Source organism: Sitophilus oryzae, unplaced genomic scaffold (assembly GCF_002938485.1).
Source record: "Sitophilus oryzae breed Bouriz unplaced genomic scaffold, Soryzae_2.0 scaffold_813_pilon_pilon, whole genome shotgun sequence".
Classification (NCBI taxonomy): domain Eukaryota; kingdom Metazoa; phylum Arthropoda; class Insecta; order Coleoptera; family Curculionidae; genus Sitophilus; species Sitophilus oryzae.
Window position 1 is genome coordinate 6000580 of NW_022147432.1, and position 21941 is coordinate 6022520.

Below are 21941 nucleotides of genomic sequence, written 5' to 3' on the forward strand. Positions count from 1 at the left end.
ATCATTGTACTTCGTTCAGTTACGCGTATTGCTGTCCATCCGTTTGCCAAAAACCAGCTTTAAACGTCAAGCAGTTTATGAAACACCCTGTATATATTTTTAAAAAATCTTAACATATATAAAACAACAAAATAAAATATACGTGTTTAAGAGTTTTTCCGAAAAACTCACCGGTTTTTAAATAAAAAATATTCTAATATTAGAGGGTGGTTTCACCCCCTTAGAATTCGAGTTTCGAAAAATCCCTCCTTATCGAACCTCTACACCCTAAAATCAATCCGTTTTCCAAAAATCAGCTTTTTACTCAAGGGCTTTAAGCAGGATCGTGATTAATCAATGACCAGATTTTTCAAAACACCCTGTATACATTTTTAAAAAATCTTAAAATATTATTCTGAAAATTTTTCAGAATAAATAAATACCTAAATATTAAAACTTAATAAGTAAGTACCGAAACATAGAGCGCCATAATATCTCGACCTCCGCCCGTTATGCTCGTAACAGGTTGAAAAACAATGTATCTAAAACAACTGATGCGTTATTCTCCAACCTGTTTCGAGCCTCCATCGACAATCGACCGATGCAGCAGCGTTACGTTCCCACTCCGATTATCTCGACCGTCGCTGTGTTATGCTCGTAACAGGTTAAAAAACAACGGATCTAAAATGACTGCTTCTCCCACCCGTTGCGAGCCTCCATCAATAATCGACCGATGCAGCAGCGTTCCTTTCCCACTCCTGTTATCTCGACCGCCAGGCGTTATGCCTGCAACTGTTTCAAAAAAGCTGCTTCTTTTATATCCTATTATTTTTAAGCTGTTGCAAGCCCCACACGACCATCGACCGATGCAGCTACGTTCGCCGCGCCGCGCCGTAGCGCATTCCCCACTCCGTTGTCCGTTGTATCTCGCCGCCTGTATCGATGGTTGTCGAAATAACATCGAAATAACATGTTTTCCATCCATAATCCATACTAGTTGTTTTTTGGAATCGAGCAGCATCGAATTTCGTGGCGGTGCAGAGCGCCGACTTCGTTTCACGAAAAGTCGATCTCTGCGTATCGTTATTTTATATCTGTTATTTTTTAAAAGTAGTAACGGTTGCGTTATGTTATTTCTATATAATTGTTATAAAATAACAGATAGTTAAATAACAACCCATCACTAGTATGGGTTAAAAGGGGGTTGAAATTTTAAAAAAATCCAAAAATCCAAACTCCAAAATTACAGTAGCTAGCGAAACGCGGTTTTCAATTTAAGATTAGGAATAATATTTGCAACAAAATTTGTAATAACATCAAAATCAATCAAAGTCGCAGTTTTTAAGATAAAAAAAATTGAAAAAATTCCTTTACTTTGAAACTAAAAGAACTGCGTACCAACTGTTTATTAACATATTTTAGTATGGGTGGCTATACGTGCCTCCCGGCGCCAATTTTTTAATAATAATAAATCAGTTATTTATTTTCGAGACTCGAAATTTTGAGAATCTCGAATCTAGATCGAGAAATTGACTTCGAGAAAAACATCGAGCCGAGAGTTTGTTAATGTCTCGTCTCGATGATCGAGACGAAACGAGAAATTGCCTTCGAGACGAGATTTCTGGTCTCGATGAAACCCTATATCTATCTCCTTTCTTCGGACTTATTATAATTAGGAATAATGACATATTATATATTTTCTTTGAATGTGGTTAACAATCAGCATTCAGCAGCAAAATAAAACACTGATTTACCACAACATACCAAAACACTACTCTTGCACGGGACGCGCGTTTTGCTAACCATGTTAGCATCATCAGCAAATGATTGAAACTAAGTTTTTGAATTGCCTAATCATTTGCTGATAATGCTAATATAGTTAGCGAAACGCGCGCCCAGTGCAAAAGTAAAGTGTTTTGATGTATTGTGGTGAATTACTTAATATGAAATTATGATAAAGTTTTTTTGTTAAATTGCACCCCTCTAAAATGCTATATCTCAATTCTTTTAAATGCAATACCCTTTATTTTATTTTGCTTTCAGATGCAAAATGAAAAAGTGAATGAATATCTTTTGTATTTAAAGTGTTCTTAAATTTGTAAGGGTTTCGCAGATATTTGCGGTAATATATTACCGCTATTATTACGACAAAGATCGATTAGGTAGCTTAATAATATGATCTTATCTTATCCGATAGTCAAGCAGCACTAAACGCGATCAACTCAGTAACCATATCAATTCGAAGTGGGTCAATGAATTAAAGAATGCCTCAACAAATTAGGCAAAGAAAATAAAGTCCTCCTACTATGGGTGCCTGCTCGCCCGGAATGAAAAAGCAAATGATCTAGCTAGAAAAGGAGGGAACACTACACTAACTAGACCAGAACCGTTCTGCTTCCCAAGTGAAAGACTCCATCCGTGACCTGGAATGGGTGCCCTCCAACGGTCCAATACACTCCAAATATAGTCCCTCAGAACTTACGACCGAGAAAAATCAACGATTTTCCTTGATTTATGTAAAAACAATCTTCGGATTGTCACGGGATTTCTAACAGGACACTGTCTCCTCAACGAGCACCTCAGTAGGCTGAAACTGAGAGACAACGGTGAATGCAGATTCTGTGGGGTAAATGGGAAAACACCAGAACACTTTATCACTGAGTGCGCCGAGATTACGACCGTTCGTGCCATTAAGTTTGGTACGCATGGGCGCCGGACAAGGGGGGCAAGAGGGGGCATTTGCCCCCCCCTGGATCCTGAAACAATAAAACTAAAAACCTTCTTACATCCATTTGTAAAAAAATAATCATTATTATGAAATTTTTAGGTGTTACCTGTAAAATAATAAAAAATGTGGTAATTATTGGAAAAACTGAAATCGTCCGATTTTCACCAAAATTGGTATACACACTATTTTGAGGTCGTAGTTTACGAATCTACTTTTTTCTTGGAGTGGTCTCTTTACCGTTTTTCAGAAAAACGGAAAATTATTTCAACATTGAATTTTTTCTTTTTATTTCTGGCCCTATAAAGTAATAATTTCACTATGTTTTCATTATATTATCTAAAAGTTTATCTAAAAGCCACACTTGATTGGGGATAGAAAAAATGTCCAACATTTTACTGAAAACACTTTTCTTAACAAAATAGCAAAGAAAATTGAGACCAGATGGAAGTTTGACATTTGATATATTCTTCTCTCTCCTATGTAATAAGAGAGACAAATATATTCTAGACCTAAACTAGAAATTTGAAAATTTACAACGTTGCCATATCTTCTATTTTTTTCGGGTGATTAGGAATTTTAAATAAATTACCTATTATGAGATCGAAAAATAATTAAATATACACCTATATCCACAAAAATTACGCGGAAGAGTTTTGATTGCATTGGTTTTAACTTCTTTGTGGGAGGGGTTAATCTTTTGATATAATATAACAACAAAAAAGATTAACACCATATATATACATACATACATACATAATAGTATGTATATTTATGTATGTATGTATACCTGTCGAGTTACTGAAAGAGTTTTGATTGCATTGTTGCATCTCTCATGTAGAGAGGGTGTTAATCTTTTGTTGTTATATTATATCAAAAAAGATTAACCCTCCGCAAAGAAGTTAAAACCAATGCAATCAAAACTCTTCCGCGTAATTTTGTGGATATAGGTGTATATATAAATAGTCAGATCTCGTTGGTAAAATATCAGTTATGGGAAGGAGCCGTTCTTCTAGCGACCGCCTTTCGTAGTTCCAGAATAAGTGAAAAAAACACGCTAAATTTAGGTTTAGCATTGGCAGCGTTGCTTTAAATGCCAGAAACACATAAGCTTACTTCGGGTTTCTCATCGATTCTGAACCGTCCTAGAACTGTGATGCGTATGCGCAGAAGGAAATATGAAGACATTATTTCATTTGCGCATGCGCTGCAGAGTTCTTGGACGGTTCAGAATCGGTAATAACAAGAATCCGAACAAAGCTAGCAACCTAACATTTTCAGATTGTTTACAAATTTATTTTAGCAAATTCTTCTCTCTATTATGCATAGAATTAGTTAAAAAAGTAACAGAAAATAGCAAAAAACATTATTGATTATTAAATACCTAACAAAATGTGCTAGAAAACCTTAAAATATGAGAAATTAACAAAAATTCGATATTGAAATTATGTTTCGTTTTTCTGAAAAACGGTAAGAGACCGCCAAGAAAAAGTTCAGATTCGTAATCTACGACTTCAAAATAGGGTGTATACCACTTTTGGTGAAAATCGGACGATTTCCAGTTTTCCCAATAATTATCAAAAATGTCAATTTTTTATTCATTTTTACCTTGCCCCCCCCCTAAATTTCATTCTTCCGGCGCCCATGTTGGTACGGCCGATGTCGAGAATGGAGAGCTGGCCTCTGTGGAGCCGTCTCAGATACTGGCTTTTGTTAAAGCCCTGAGACTGTATGATGAGCTATAACTCGTTGTAACTCGAGACAGGGGAACACACAATAGATCTGTAAGGTCGCGGTGATTTACTCCCCTCCTAAACATTCTACATAAAGATCATATTATAATCTATGTTATTTTACATATCTTCCACAACAACGACGATATTGGACTTCCTCGCACTAATGGACCACCCTGTATATCTGAAACTGAGAGACAACGGTGAATGCAGATTCTGTGGGGTAAATGGGAAAACACCAGAACACTTTATCACTGAGTGCGCCGAGATTACGACCGTTCGTGCCATTAAGTTTGGTACGGCCGATGTCGAGGATGGAGAGCTGGCCTCTGTGGAGCCGTCTCAGATACTGGCTTTTGTTAAAGCCCTGAGACTGTATGATGAGCTATAACTCGTTGTAACTCGAGACAGGGGAACACACAATAGATCTGTAAGGTCCCGGTGATTTACTCCCCTCCTAAACATTCTACATAAAGATCATATTATAATCTATGTTATTTTACATATCTTCCACAACAACGACGATATTGGACTTCCTCGCACTAATGGACCACCCTGTATATAATAGCAATAGTGGAAAATTGATTGTTTGTCATATTTGGTTTTGCCGTTGTATGCCATAGAAATAAGTACCTACCGATCAGTACTCGTAAAACACCAGTCTTTATTTAAAAACAAATCAACCAAACACCTCGGTATTACTCAGACAGCGTAGTTGGTTTTCAAACGGTCTCAATAATGCAGACTGTCGTATCAGATTTCACACTTCGACAGGGGTCAAGTCTGGAAATATTTCTGGCTTGACCTCGCGTCGCTGTTTCTACGAAACCCTACCATTGTTTTTAAGATTGAATTGCAACAGAAAAAAATGGGTTGTAATAATAAAACTGGTAGTTTATTTAGAGCTAAGTTTACAGAATGTTATAGCTTGTTCTAAGGTTTACATCTTTGTATATTTTTTCCATAGGAACTGTTGTTAAAATTGACTTTTATCTATCAAAAATTATAGATAAAATAGTACTTTAACCGCAAGGGTAGATTAAATGATACTTTAACAGGGAGGATAGGTTAAAAACTTTATTTCTTCTCGCACGTTTTTTAATTGCTTCTATTTTTGAAAATTTTTGTATACCTTTTCATAAGTTATTCGGGATTTAAATGGAAGTAGTTTGGATATGGCGTTTGTCGGCTCAGCCTGAATATTTGTTGGTAATTTACTTATTTCGTTTTGAGCCATTTCTGGCTCCAATTCAATCAGGAATCGACACGAAAGAGAATTAAAAAATATTGACTCAAAACTGACAACCAAAGAGACAGCTTTATTTATTTGTCAAATTACATAGAAACCAACGCCAACCCAGCACAATATTTGTTCTACTAGTAATAAATTCCTTGAAATAATAATTTCTGAATATTTTTTAAATGTTACAGCGCTTTCAGATGGAGCGAAGCGTCCGCGACGGACCGTCCGCCACTTCGAGCAAGTACCATGAGTTTATATGAACAATTTCACATGGGTCGCGTATACTCCATCCGGATGATTTCATACGACGGCTATCTTGAAAAAAACAGGACGGACGGTCCGCGCGGACGCTCCGCTCCATCTGAAAGCGCTGTTTGATATTTGAAGCAAAGTTGATATTTGAGTTATGACGAAAGTCGGAAACACAACACAAGTCGTTAGAAAACTAGAATTAATTCAATTGATATTATCTGACTTAATTAATTATACGATAATTCAAAGTATGAATTACTAGCGTGTACCAGCGACTTCGTTCGCGTCGAATTAATCATTTGACTTTCGAAAAATCCGTTTGCCAAAAGTAAGCTTTTTACGTCAAGCAGTTTAAGCAGAATCGTGGTTAAGAAATTACCCAACTTTTTGGAATACCCTGTATGATATTTTAAAAAATTTCAAAATATGTAAAAAAACCAAGTAAATTATGCTTGTCCAAGCGTTTTCCCGAAAGACTAACCGTTTTTTAAATAACAAATATTATAATATTTGAGGGGCGTTTGCACCCTCTTGGAATTTGAGATTCGAGAAACCCCTCCTTATCGAACCTCTACACCCCACAGTCAATCCGTTTGCCAAAAATCAGCCTTAAAAGTCAAGCAGTTTAAGCAGAATCGTGATTACTCAATGGTCATATTTGATGAACATGAAACACCCTGTATAAATTTATAAAAAATCTTAAAATATGTAAAACAACAACATAAAATATACATGTCTAAGAGTTTTTCCAAAAAAACTCACCGGTTTTTAAATAAAAAATATTTTAATATTTGAGGGATAGTTTCACTACCTTAAAATTCGAGTTTCGAAAAATCCCTTCTTATCGAACCTCTACACCCTAAAGTCAATCTGTTTTCCAAAAATCAGCTTTTTACGTCAAGCGCTTTAAGCAGGATCGTGATTAATCAATGGCCAGATTTTCCGAAACACCCTGTATACATTTTTAAAATATCTTGAAATATGTAAAAAAACAAAATAAAATATACGTGTTTAAGCGTTTTTTTCGGAAACTTGACCGTTTTTTAAATAAAAAATATTGTAATATTTGAGGGGTGGTTTCACCCTCTTAGAACTGGAATTTCGAAAAATCTCTTCTTATCGAACCACTACACCCTAGAATCAACCTGTATGCCAAAATTGAGCTTCGTTGAGTGGTTTGAGCAGTTAAGGATTTTGTATATTAGTATAGATAGTCAAACTTCTTTAATATTATTTTGAATGACCCGAAAAAAAATTAGAAGAATAACCTACAAAAAGAAATAAGATCCGATCAAAAACATAGAATGTAAAAAAATGCCAAGTCTCGCAACACAATTCCTCCGCTATAAAAAGTTGTAAGATCTCATGTAAAACCAAGACAGTTTATTTTATTTAGTCTCTCTGTAAGCACCTTCAACAATTTTGATATAAATTGTTAGTATCAATATTAGTCATCTTTATTTCTATAATAATCATAATGACTTGGCAATTGCATGCATGGCACCATAATTATAAAAAAGAATAATCTATTATTTCGATTACTAAGTAAATCTAATAAACAGGGAAATAAACTTAAAGGAAATCGCACCTAAGCTTAAAAATCGGCAAGGGCCGGAACTGGTTGCAGTGAAGGGAGTAAACATCCCTAAAGGGGCGGCCATCACGGTCTTTCTGCCGAGGAGCAAGGGGAAAGACACCACCTACCTGCCCAGCCTTATCCAGGGTCAGAACTTCAATGTAAGGACATCGAGTTGGCGAGTCATCAACTCGAGAGAGGAGGGTCATGGTGAAGTCCTCACAATAGGAATTGACCTCAAATCCAAGGAGGCAATAGAGAAAGAGGGACATATCCTCTATTATTGATACGGGACAACACCGGTATCAGGTCTAAGGAGAGACCAAGTTAAAGAGGTGGAAGAAAATGGAGACAGATCCTCAAGCCTCCATCTCACGGGTTCCTCAGCCGGAGGCAAGCTCCTCGACTGTGAAGGGCGGCACGGAGGGCCAAACTCCAACCGTGGAAGGGTGTGTACCCTCGGAGGAAGAACTGTTGTCAGAGGAGGATGGGAAATACCCTATTTCCCATCCTCATTTCCTCCCATTCCTATTGTGAGGACCTGACCATGACCCTCCTCTCTCGAGTTGATGACTCGCCAACTCGATGTCCTTACATTGAAGTTCTGACCCTGGATAAGGCTGAGCAGGTAGGTGGTGTCTTTCCCCTTGCTCCTCGGCAGAAAGACCGTGATGGCCGCCCCTTTAGGGATGTTTACTCCCTTCACTGCAACCAGTTCCGGCCCTTGCCAATTTTTAAGCTTAGGTGCGATTTCCTTTAAGTTTATTTCCCTGTTTATTAGATTTACTTAGTAATCGAAATAATAGATTATTCTTTTTTATAATTATGGTGCCATGCATGCAATTGCCAAGTCATTATGATTATTATAGAAATAAAGATGACTAATATTGATACTAACAATTTATATCAAAATTGTTGAAGGTGCTTACAGAGAGACTAAATAAAATAAACTGTCTTGGTTTTACATGAGATCTTACAACTTTTTATAGCGGAGGAATTGTGTTGCGAGACTTGGCATTTTTTTACATTCTATATTTTTGATGGGATATAATTTTACAGAATCGTTTAAATCAGTCCAGTTGTCTATCAGGATAAGAAAGTTTGATGGCTTCTAAAAAATGAAGAAAGAATTTTATTCTCTTAAATCTTATACCCATATACAGGGTGGACCACTGAAAACTTACAATGGCTATAATTCTTAAACCAAAAAAGATATCAAAAAAATAAAAAATACCGTTTCTATAATATCGAAGGGGAATACATATGACGTATTTTTTGAACCACCCCGACCTACCCCTTAGACGGCACCCCTACTCGCTTGAAAATCTTAAATGGCAACACCCCACTTAGGCAAACGATGATCATAAAGTTTTTAGGGTGAAATTGAAAAACTATCCCTTACACGAAAAATTAGGTGGACATTTATAAAAAAGTGATTTTTTCAGCATAAGTTACAAATTGGGACCCAGCTTAATGAGGCAAACAGGTATTTTTCAAACCACCCCGACCCACCCCTAGGTGCCATCCCCTCACTTCTAATCTCATCAATACCATTTTTAAACCATTGCCATTTTAAAGCTAAAAATAAAAAATGTAGATAATAAAAAAGCCAACACAAAGATGTTTTACTAATGGTTCAGCCTAATTTTACGATAACGCAAATTCTCTTCCTTATCATCAGGTGACCTTGGCGGCCACTCGATTGGACCCCTTCTGCCAATCCATTGCCTTGGATAATATCTATCCAACCACCGCTTTCCGTGACAATAGAATATTGCGGAGGGGCTCCATCTTGCTGAAAGTGTATGATGTCTTCATTAAGAGTTAAATTTCCTTCCAAATCTCTTTGATTTTCAACCTCATTTACAATGGCTGGCTCTATCAAATTGTTCAGCATTTCCACATAAGCATCACCAGTCAAATTTCCGTCGATGAAAATGGACCTATAATTTTATCGCCTAGTATTCCGCACCAAACATTAAGCTTTTGGGAATGTTGGGTGTGTCCTTCAACAACAATATGCGGATTCTCATCGCTCCAGTGGTGTCTATTGGTTAACACACATCTTTGTTTAGTTTCTATTAACGCACAGCCCATTTTTTAAATAAAATAACTCCTTTTGATTTGACCTATTAGTTTGATACAGGTTTTTTCTATAATATTTAATTTTTTTTTTTTTTTTTTTTTTTTTTTTTTTACCAAATTTCAAGAAAAACGGTTTACCAATGTTCTTAAAAATAAACAAAATATATTATTTTTATTTGGCCATTCTAGGGCTCAGCTTCGGAAAGCATAGGGATCGTCATTTTCTTGACAACTTCTTGATCTTGTCTTGATCTTGTTTTGATTTCAATTATTACTATTGTTACTATTGTGTCTCTAGCAGCCTGAATACAAACTATTATTTGCTCATCATTAGGATCTCTGTCTATTTTATTGTCAAGTTCATGGGCCCAAATTTCAAGTTTATCCAAAAGTAAGTTAACACCAATTACAACCGTGGGAAGAGTGCAATACTTCTCACCTTCAAGAAGAGTGTTTTAAAGCTTCTTAAGTAGCTACAAATTTTGCTCACCAAAACCCATTCATTATCTGAAAGCTTTAACTGATTTGAAAAATTAACGTTATCGCAGAAAATATTTAAAGCATTTTTAACACTTGAGCTCCAATTTAACATTTCTAAATTCTACCTTGTACTTACATCTAACTTCGGCGATGTTATTTTGCAATTTACTACCTCACACAAACTCTTAAGTTTAAGTTGCATTAGCAGAAGGTTGTGAATACTTTCAAAATGTAAAAGAGTTGCTTAAGATCTTTTAATTTCTAAAATACTCGTATTATCTTATATTTTATTAGATTATTGGGATTTTGGCTACTGTAGTATAATGAGCCCAAAGTTTTTGAATCTTTTGAAAATTAGATGCCTGAGATGCCTGACCCTCGATTTTACGCATAAAGCATAAACATGACATTAACCAATCTCACCGCGACTTTTAAACAGGGGGTTCCCCTTTAATAAACGAATTTTAAACGGGGGTTCCCCTTTTGTTAAGATATCAAGAAATTTCAAGATTTCTTGAGTCAAGACAAGAAATCAACTCTCAAGGGATGGTCAAGACAAGATTTTTTTTAATTCTTGAAAATATTTCAAGACAAGACAAGAAATTGCTTGTTAAGACAAGATTAAAGAAGCATCATAATTTTAGGACATATATGTTCATAGGAACTATTTGTTTTATTTTTATCATCTATCAAAGTTAGATACACTATTTTTTGACACCCTGCATATGTTTAAAGTCAATATTAAGGTATGTGATAATTTTTTGGATAAATTCAATTAATTGGTTGCTTCTTGCGGAAGCTCAAGAAGCAACCACTCATTTACTGCCTACGAAGTCTAGGGAACATTACGAAAGATGCATGCATTTAAATATGCACACATTAATATTTAGAAAACCTTAACATGTTTCAGTCATTCAGTGTGTGACAATAACACACAAAAATAAAAATATATTTAAGGCACTTGTATAACCGTATATGTTAAAATATTCCCCAACATGTACGTATCTTTTTTCATTTCCATCCTCAACTTTTATCCCTGAAGGATACACGTTATTTTTCTTGTTCCTTCTCCAGCCAAGCCCCGGATACGAAAATACGTCTCTCATGGACTTGTTAAAGTTTAGTTTTTGAAATTTGCTTACATTAGGCCGTATGGGAATAGCGTGTCCTGAGTGAAAATCTCTTTAAAAATACAGCATGCATGTTCAAAAGTCAGAACTCGTATCTCTTGGTTCTTGAATAATAAATTGGCTATAGAACTAATATTGTTGTGCAGAGTAATTCTTGTAATTGAAATTATGACAAATTGTCACAAAAGTTATGTCAAAAGCAAAAACAAGATTAAAATATTCAGATATATTCTATCTTTAATAACTGTGAATATGTTTCTTGCATACACACAACCAAACCTATATGCGATTATCTATTATTTTTCATAATTTTTGAGACATATGTAAATTTTGTGTCTAAGAATAAAACTCAGTCCTTACCAACGACTTTTGATGAAAAATAATCCATATGGCAATAAAAAAATCAGTTCCCAAAATAAACACAATGGTATTTTTTTGGTTTCTGAAACGAAATGAGATTTTAATTTTTAATCGTGAAAACGCAAAAACAAAAAGAAAATGGATAACTTTAATAATCCGTGCTGCCACCTCTAGCCTCTATGCAAGCTTCTATCCGCCCTGGCATGCTTCTTATTAAATTAATAACATTGTGTTGGGGTATGTTTTCCCATTCTACTTGTGCTGCATCAATAATATGTGTGAGATTTCCTGTATTGTTTCGACGAACTCTAACCCTTCTTTTAAGTTGGTCCCACAAGTGTTCGATAGGGTTTAAATCTGGTGAACATGCAGGCCAGTCCAAAACTATGACACCTTCCATTTCAAGACATTCTCTAGCCGCTCTGCTGGTAGGGGGAGGTGCATTATCGTGCATGAAGTTAAAATTATCCCTAATTGCAGTCTCTAAAGCCTAACGATTGGTTCTAGCACAAATCAACATACCTCCGACCCGTTAAAGTTTGTTGAAGTACTAACAATGGTGTTTTTGCTCCCAGAATAATACCTACCTAGAACAGTACAATTCCTCCTTTATATTTTGGTACAGATTTGGCAGCCTGGAGCCTCGCTCGTCTTCCTGGAGCTCTAGAACCCGACCTTGATGGTCATCTGATCTTAGGCCAATTCTGGTCTCATCCCAAAAAAGAACAAATTCTCAAATGTCCAGTTTTGATGTTGAAGGCACCAATTTAGCCGGTCAATTTTATTTTGCCCATATAACTGTGGGACCTGTAACTCCCTCCTACTGCACAACCCTCGAACACGAAGCCTTTTTATGGTTTCAACTGAAACGTTCAAACCTGTAGCTGCCAGAAATTGTCTTTGTAGGTGTAGATGAGAAACATTGGGAGTCCTTCTAGCAATTTGGCACACAAAGCGGTCTTGTTGTTCATTTGTGACTCTTTAAGACTTTGTCTGGGCCTGTTCTTGAGAGTACGTAGTTCCAAGTACCTTGCATATGTTTTCGATACAACACTTTGGGTATAGCCTACTATTACTGCTACGTCTCTTTGGGGCATTCCTTGTTCAGTGAGAGTAATAATTCTTCCCCTCTGTACATCTGTTAACCCAACATAAAGCATTTTTTTATATTTTTAGATAGAATGAAAATTACCGGGCAATCGTGATTTTACTACTCTACACAAAATTCACAAGAAAATAAATCGCAGCAGTCGTTTATTCTTTATTGTTATGTTTATTTACAACAAAAAGTCTTACCTCAAAGTTGTATACCAACACTTTTTTTCTACAAAAAGTTTAGTCAGAAATCAAGAGTGATTCCATATAAGTTTGGTTGTCTGGTATATATTGTTCATTCATTTCACCACTCGACGAATAATACAAATAAACAAACCTTACCGGACAAAATGAAGGTACCTATCTAAGATATACATCAATCGTCATCATCATTATCAACCAGCCATTAAAGTCCACTGCTGAACATAGGCCTCCTTCGTTTGCTTCCATAACTCCCTATCTTAAGCTATTTGCATCCAGTTACTGTGGATACGCCTTAAGTCATCATGCCATCTGGTTGGAGGACGGCCTCTGCTCCTGAATGCATCATGTCTTTGTCTCCATTCAATTATTTTCTTCGTCCATCGGTCATCATTTAGCCTTGCAATGTGCCCTGCCCAATTCCATTTCAAAGTAGTTATTTTCTCTATGGCATTCATGATTTTTGTTCTGACTCCGTACTTCGATATTCAGTACTTTGTCTTTCAGAGATTGATCTCGAATATTAATCTTTCCATTGCTCTTGGCGTTATTTTGATTTTGCGTACTGTTTTCTTGGTTAATGTTAGGGTCTCCGCACCATACTTTAGAACTTGTAGTACGCATTGATTGAATACCTTTCTCTTTAAACATATCGGAATACCCCTTTGAAAATGTATTTCAATCGTCCATAGGCGTCCCAAATCAATCCTATTCGTCTGTTAAGCTCGCAAGTTTGGTTATCGCAGCTTATACATATTTTGTGTCCCAAGTAAATACTTCGGAAAAAAATAAAAAGCTGCTTATAAGTATAAGCAGCTATTTCTTTTATTTGATATTGGTTAATATACCGGGTGCGTCTCAAAAGTGGCTCACCCCCTATAACTTTTTTTATTTTTTCAGATAAAACAACGAGATTTGGTATGTTAGTATATGACATAAACTGGGATTGATTGGCGTATTCAATTGTTTTCGGTAACTTCCGGTTTCACCGGAAATGACTACAACTTTAGATTTTTAAATGGCACCCTCGGTATTTTTTTACTCTATTTGATAGAAAATGAGATTCTGAATCGAATGACATATCATATGTCAATTTTTGACATAGTCACTCAAAACAAATTCTATATTAAGTTTCAATCTAGAGTGCCATGGGTGTGTTAAAAACACTAATTTTTAATCAAGGAGCCCTGGAAAAATAGATTTGATCGTCTAATGTTTTTAGTGTCTTGTCCTGGCCGGTTAAAAGATGCTCAAATCGTATTTTGAATCATATCTCAATTTTTTCAAATGGAACGAGGGTAGCTCATTAGCATATTTGGAAAAAGCATTTTTTTACGAATAATTTGATACCACACACTTGGTATTTTGAGTCAAATTGTCGTTATGAACCGCATGTTACAATTTCAAATAAACCATATGCCAAAATGTCAAAAATTGACATATGATATGTCATTCGATTCAGAGTGTCATTTTCTATCGAATAAAGTAAAAAAATACCGAGGGTGCCATTTAAAAATCAAAAGTTGTAGTCAATTCCGTTGAAACCGGAAGTGACCAAAAACAATTGAATACGTCAATCAATCCCAATTTATGTCTTATACTAACATACCAAATGTCTTTGTTTTATCTGAAAAAATAAAAAAGTTATAGGGGATGAGCCACTTTTGAGACGCACCCGGTATATTCCACCGACAATTACTAGGTTTGTCATCACTTGGGTTTTTGAGATGTTGATTTTTAGTCCCATTTGTTCAGAGGTTGCATTCAATTTTTGCAACATTTCTTGGGCTTTATTTACGCAATCAGATATCAAGACAATGTCATCAGCAAATCACAGGTGGTTCAAGTTTTCGCCATATATATTTTTAGGAACATATATGTAGTAGATTAAATTTATAAGAAAGAAAACCCAGAAGAGATCAGTGGTTCTCAAAATTTTTAAAAATATATTTTTTTGGTAATTTTCAAAGTAAAATACACGGAAAAAAAGTTAAACTGGCTTAAATATTATTAATCTTGAACCAACGATATGCTAGTTTCCCGATTCCGCAAATCGTATCCTTAGAAGCTAAGAAAATTTATCTTTTATTTAAGATTTACCTAGCATTGAAATTAAGATTATAACTACACTCCAGACAATTCTAGATAAAATCTTGTTTCCAGTACTACTTATACTTATTTGTAAATTAGCAAATTATTGCATTAAGTATAGAAATTCTTTATGTACATGTAATAATTACTTAATTCTGAAATAAAGCCTCATCTTACTCTTAGGTTAGTTACTATCGTTACAAGAGTTAATGTCTAATGATTAGTTTATAAAGTTTTTTTGTTATCGTTTGTGCTTGTGATATGTGAAAATGGAGGACTTCTTCAGGCATGGGAGATGACGGATTTGATCCCAAAATTTCAAGGTAAGTTTAGCAATAATCCTACAATATTTGATAATATTTGTTGGAGGTTAGGGGGACTCCATTTTAATATGCACTATTTCGGAACCGAACAAACCCGATTTTAGGATAAACTAGTTTTTCCTAGGCCGAATATTAAGCGGGTTCAAAAAACTATATAGTTTTCATAAAATTCGGTAACGTGTTCCCTATGCTTTCGGTGGTTCGGGTTTGATCTTGTTAGAAACTCTTGTTTTGGTAAAATATTTTCCTTATCTAAAGTCTTTAAGCGCGGCATAATAGTTTTTCAAACCCGCATCTCTTTGGATAAAATGATTTGAATTTGAATCTGATTTGGCCTAGGAAAAATTAGTTTATCCTAAAATCGCGTTTGTCCGGTAACATACATGAATATGAAGAGTTGAACATGAAAAGAGTTCTAAAATTTTTAATTTCCATTTACAATAGGTATGGAATATTGAAATATCACCAGAATAACCCCGAATATGGTTAATACTTTTTTAATTAGATTAGCCAAACATCACCTACCAAATTATATGCTTTTCGTAATAATAAAATACAATAAAACTGTGTAATTTCCCAATATAGGTAGATATTGAACAGCGGCATCGCTAGTTAAAAACGAAAAACGATAATAAAAATTGATAAAACATAATTGAATCGTTCCAAACGCGTACATACCTAGTTTACCACCGGTGTATAAGAAATAATGCATATTAAAATGGAGTCTCCCTAACCTCCAACCAGTCATCAAATAATGTAGGATTATTGCTAAACTAACCTTGAAATTTTGGGATCAAATCCATCTCCCATGCCTGAAGAAGGTCCCCTATTTTCACATATCACAAGCACAAACGATAACAAAAAAACTTTATAAACCTACCCGACTAGTAGAAGCGTCTCGTGTCGCATGAGAGAAACAGAAATCCAATGAAATGAAGGTAGGAATCAGGAATGCACGTTGCGTTGTTGCTGTTGGGGATGGTCACTAATATAAGAATAGTAACTTTTGGAAATGGGGTGTTATTCTCACGCTGAGAATAATATGGTTATTTAAAGTACACACCGATTTCAAGTAAAAGTGTTTAAAAAAGTTAAGAATACTTATTATATAAAAGTATTTATACTTCATTTAATAATAGTTTCTTCTTTGCTAAATGATTTTTATACACTTGATAGTAATATAAGTTTTTCTTAAATATAAGTCATTTTATTATTTTTTTTTAGATTCAAAATTACTTAAAGTGACTATAACTATATTTAAAAAGCAAGTGTAAAAGTAAAATATATCCAAATATTTGTTGTTCTCATGGAAAGAATACTATCCTTAAAAAAAGAGTAAAATTTTAAGTGTATGATTGTTCTTGAATATAGAAATTATTTTTTTCCGTGTACCTCGGTTATTTTGGACTTATTTGAAAAACGGTAAAGTAAAAATATCTTTTAATATGTCTTTTTTATCGAGATCTATCAGCCCATAAAATATTTGTCCTTATTTCAAATTCAAATTCAAATTCAAATTTCTTTATTAGACCCCATTAAGTTTTACAGAATAATATTAGTATTAATAAATGTGATTAAAAAACCGATACAATGGCACAAAGTGCCAGAGTGGTGCGACCCCAAATACAAAATAGAAATAAATTAAATTATAAAAATAAACAGAATTAAAAAAATTAAAATTATATAAAAAAAGTGAAAATATAATTTTATCAGGGATGAGCAGAGATAAGCAGAGAGGCATAATGAAACAGTGTAAAAACCAGAACAGCAACCGGGCATATCAGAAGAACAAGATCTCACAAATCAGTCGAAGAAATTATAATATTTACGAATTTAGTAAATGATTTTTAATTTGTTTTTTATAATCTGTAAAGGATTGAAATTTAAAGTTATTAGAAATATTATTCCACAAATGTGGCGCTATGAAACTGAAAGATTTTTGGAAGTTAGCTGTTGGGTGTTGATAGGGTTCCCAACCGTCCCCCGGTTTGGCCGGGATTAACCAGGAATCAGAAAGTTTGTCCCGGCGAAAGTTTTGCCTTGGCCGGGACCTGGAAACTAAAAAAATGTGTACCTACTACACACATAATATATTTTATTTTCTAATATTTAATGTCTTGCTTCAATTATTTAAAAGCTTAAAAATAATTGTCCCGGAATCGCCGATGCTCAAATTGGGAACCCTAGGTGTTGAGGAATTTTAAAATAATGCACTTGTCTAGTCGAATGATCATGGTCAACGTAGTGAAACAATGAGAACAAATAGGGAGGCAACTCTGTAGTTAAAATTCGATAAATGAATGTCATTAAATGAAATTGTCGTCTGTTAGTCATGGGTAAAATAGATAAATTTTTAAGATGTGGCGTTATATGATCTCTAAAAGGAATGTTAAAAGAAAACCGCAGACACGAGTTTTGAAGTATTTCGATTTTTCTAGAGAATCTAGCGTTTATGGATGTACCATAAACAACATCGCCATAATCAAATAAAGATAAAATAAGTGTGTCACATAATTGATACTTAGTCTTTAATGGTATATATTTCTTAAGAGACGAAAATTCTTCAACCGTATATAAGCAGCCTTTAATTTAGTAGTTATATGTGCCTGAAAAGAAAGCTTGGCATCAAAATAGACTCCAAGATTTTTAGTCTCTGTAATAATGGGTATCGCAACATTATCTATATGGATATTCATGTTACCAGCCGTATTTGTAATTTTGTTTATATCACTACCAAATACTATAACACAAGATTTACGACTCACCCTGTATAACCCTGTATTATTTAAGACTCACCCTGTATAAAAGCGACCTTGTGTTGCTTTTTATCTCAATTATATACATTCCTTCGGTTTGACTACATAAAATTTTCCCGCTGAAATACTTTATATTGCAAAATTATTATTTTAAAGCCTCAAAATTTCTATTTCTCTTCTATAAAACCTTTTACGCTTTATTAAATATGAAAACTATTCAATATATATTAAAGTCTACCCGGAGACGACGAAACTTTTCGAAAAGTTTCGTTTGAACGGTCCCTCTTCGCTTATCTGTGACAGAAAACAAGGTACAAATCCAATTTATCAAAAGTAACATCTCTGCAGGAACAACTTTAGTCAGCGCCAGAAATTTAGTTCCTTACTCCGGCCGCAGTTTTCGTTTTTTACCCGAGCCGTTTACTCGACCAAGTTTAAACGATTTAATAGTTTATCTTTCGCTACTCGTGAAATATCAAGAATGACAAATGCCTTCTGACTAAACGGACTCGGGAAGATGAGCTCCTATCATATTCAGTCGAGGTTTTTTTTGTTCTGTTGCAAGTAATTCTATAGTTCTAGATAAAAAAAATTGTGCATGTAACAATAATTAATTTGAAGTGTGTAACAACTATTAATTGAAAGATTTGAAGGATATAATTTTTTTTAAGAATGCTTCTTATAGATTCCAATAAAATAGAGTTAATATAAACCCGTATACTATTCTAGCCATAGACTTAAAATAAAATATAGACTGAGCATCTCATTCATAAATAGCTGGAACATGCGGGCAGACAATGTCTTGTTATTGTTGTGTTATAGTTTTAGGTTATAACGCGTGCGACACGAGCGATAGATAGGTTGTCTCTGTCGTAACGGCCGTTCCCTGACGACTCTACCGAGAAACACAACACTGTCTTTCGTTTCTCAAGTACACCTGAACTCTTCGTATCATAGCCGGGTAATTTTTTTATTTTAATGAAGCTATAATTAAATTAGAAATATATCGTATTTTAAACTTTTTATATTTTATTAAGATTTAGGACAGGTTTTTAAATAAAAGTTTAGAAAAAACGTCTTAGAGTCCAAAAAGGATAAAAATAATAAAATACACGTTATAGAAGAAATTTTATAGTCGAAATTACGTAATTTTTGATATTAATAATAAATTATTAATTTTAGTCAAACATTTACAACCCCTAATATTAATCAAAACAGGATCTATTCCACAGATATAATAGAATCGGCGACAGGGAGAGAAAAAAAATATGATTGTTGTAATTTTTCTGGTTAAGTGATGTCTTATGTAAATTAGAGAAAACATAAATCTGTTCCATTAAAGCAATGAAGGTGATAGGAAGTGGATAAAATGAAAACTATATTTATTTAACTCGGTACTGTCTTTATTACACCGGGTGCGTCCCAAAAAAGTGGCTCATCCCATAATTTTTTTATTTTTTAAATAAAAAATCAAGATTTAGTATGTTAGTATATGACATAAATTAGGATTGCTTGACGCATTCAATTGTTTTTGGTCACTTCCTGTTTCACCGGAAATGACTATAACTTTTAATTTTTAAACGGCACCCTCGGTATATTTCTACTTTATTCGATAGAAAATGACACTCTGAATAGAATGACATATCATATGTCAACTTTTGACATTTTCGCATATGGTTTAATTGTAATTGTAACACGCGGTTCATAACGACAATTTGACTCGAAATACCAAGTGTGTGGTATCAATATATTCATAAAAAATGCTTTTTCCAAATATGCTAATGAGTCATCCTTGTTCCATTTGAAAAAATTGACATATGTATGATTAAAAATACGATTTGTACATCTTTTAACCGGCCTAGACAAGACACGAAACCTATTAGACGATCAAAGTTATTTTTCCAAGGCTTCTTGATTAAAACTTAGTGTTTTTAACAACACCATGGCACCCTGGATTGAAATTTAAAATAGGATTTGTTTTTAAGCGACAATGTCAAAAGTTGACATATGATATGTCATTCTATTCGAAGTCATTTTTTATCGAATAAAGTAGCAATATACCGAGGGTGCCTTTAAAAATCAAAAGATGTAATCATTTCGGTGAAACAGGAAGAGACCAAAAACAATTGAATACGTCAATAAATCCTAATTTATGTCATATACCTACTAACATACAAATCTGTTTTTTTTATCTGAAAAAATAAAAAAGTTATAGGGGTGAGCCACTTTTGAGACGACCCGGTATATTAAAAAATATTGTTTCATAATGTAATATCATTCAAAAAAAAAATGTTATTTTAGATTCAGAAGATAATTTTAGAATAAACCGGAATATATTTTTAATAAAAACATTATTAATTATTAACAGGGTTATAATTACGATTTTGTTACAATGTAAGTAAGTAAATAATGTAATGTAAGAGAAAAAATTCAGATTTTAAATTTTACTAAAATATTATCTAAATAAGCGCCTTTCTACAACAACGCCACTGACTCCCAATGGGTAAATTGAGAGTTGCCTAGCGGTCAAAACTCGTTTCAAGACTTAAATGGATTATTTAAGTCAAATTTCTTGCAAATTTGGCACTGGCGAACCATATTTTATAGTTCTTGAACAGAAAAAGTCAATAAAATAAACACTTAAGGACTACAAGCTAAGAAAATGCGTTAATACAGCCGGGGAGATAGCGGCAACAAAGCTTTACCGCACACGTGCGACACGTACTACAAGGTAATAAATGAATGAAAAAGCTTCCTCGCCTCTAATCGGTGTTGTCATATTGTAAAGAACTTATCCTTTTTAAACAGTTTCCGACTTATAAATTAGTAGTATAAGGACTATTTAATACATCTATGGAATATTAAAATCTACTTTATTAAACTGTAGTATTAATATCTCAATATTTGTGTATAACAAGAAAAAACATATTGATAATATTAAAGACGTGACAACATAGGCTGGATGAGGAAGGCTCGATCGACTGTACCCAGAAGTAAACATGTGTACAAAAAATATTGTTTGTCCGCGTTGAGATGTAAATAGTGTAGTCTATATTTTATTTTAAGTCTATGATTCTAGCTTTATAATTATACATGGTTTTTCAAAAACATGTTCCATCTCTCGTGGGGAGATTCCTCATGTAAAAATAAGATTTATTTTTCATATGAACATAGGTCCGATTCTGCTTTGTTTCGTAGCTACAGGGTGTTAAAGTCTTACTAATCTTTCAATTTATTATAATTTTCTTCCAGGTACTTTTAGTGACTCGAATGGAATTTTGAGGGTAAAAATAACTATAAGTGCTACATATTTTAATGCTAAAAAAGTGTCGATAAATTTATCAGGGTCGTACATGGGTTATCACTGGAATATTTTTCTAAAAAAAAAGCATGTACGCCACTGACTTTTTTTCTCTTGTTAGCGAAATAGTGTAAGCAGTTTAATGCCGATTGTAAGTTGTTTCTTGATATTTTGTCGATTTCGGTCTCCTTGATGAGATAAACGCAATTTTATTAATTTGCCTTGATCCAAATCTAATAGCAACCTTTAAAAAATTTAATATTATTAACTTGCGAAAGTTTTAAATAAGTACTCATTCATTCCTCATCAAAAAATATTAAAAAAGTTCCTATAAATATTGGTATGGAAATGCATAGTTTTAGAGTTACAGGATGTTAAAACTTTTTAAAATTAGTTTTTTGTAATTATCTTAAATACCATATTTTATTATCTTAAATACCATATTTTTTGGACTAATAGTAATAATATTTAATAATAAATTAGGTAAATTATATAATTTATTAATTTAATTTTTATTTTAATTTTATTAATTGTGATTAATAAAATTGCGTTAATCTCATCAAGGAGGCCGAATTCTACAAAATATCAAGAGATAACTTTTAATTAGCATT

At 33.8% G+C, this 21941-nt stretch overlaps 1 protein-coding gene across 1 annotated transcript in view; it reads right to left on the minus strand.

Moving 5' to 3' along the window:
- Positions 1 to 12723, minus strand: part of LOC115889434 — a 20654-nt gene extending 7931 nt beyond the window's left edge. Inside the window, exons 1-2 of the mRNA XM_030909422.1 lie at positions 12593 to 12723; positions 9226 to 9451 (exon numbers count right to left, since the gene is read on the minus strand). Coding sequence (XP_030765282.1) covers positions 9226 to 9451; positions 12593 to 12723 — 357 coding nt within the window. The remainder of the gene's footprint in view (positions 1 to 9225; positions 9452 to 12592) is intronic.
- Positions 12724 to 21941: the final 9218 nt, after the last annotated feature.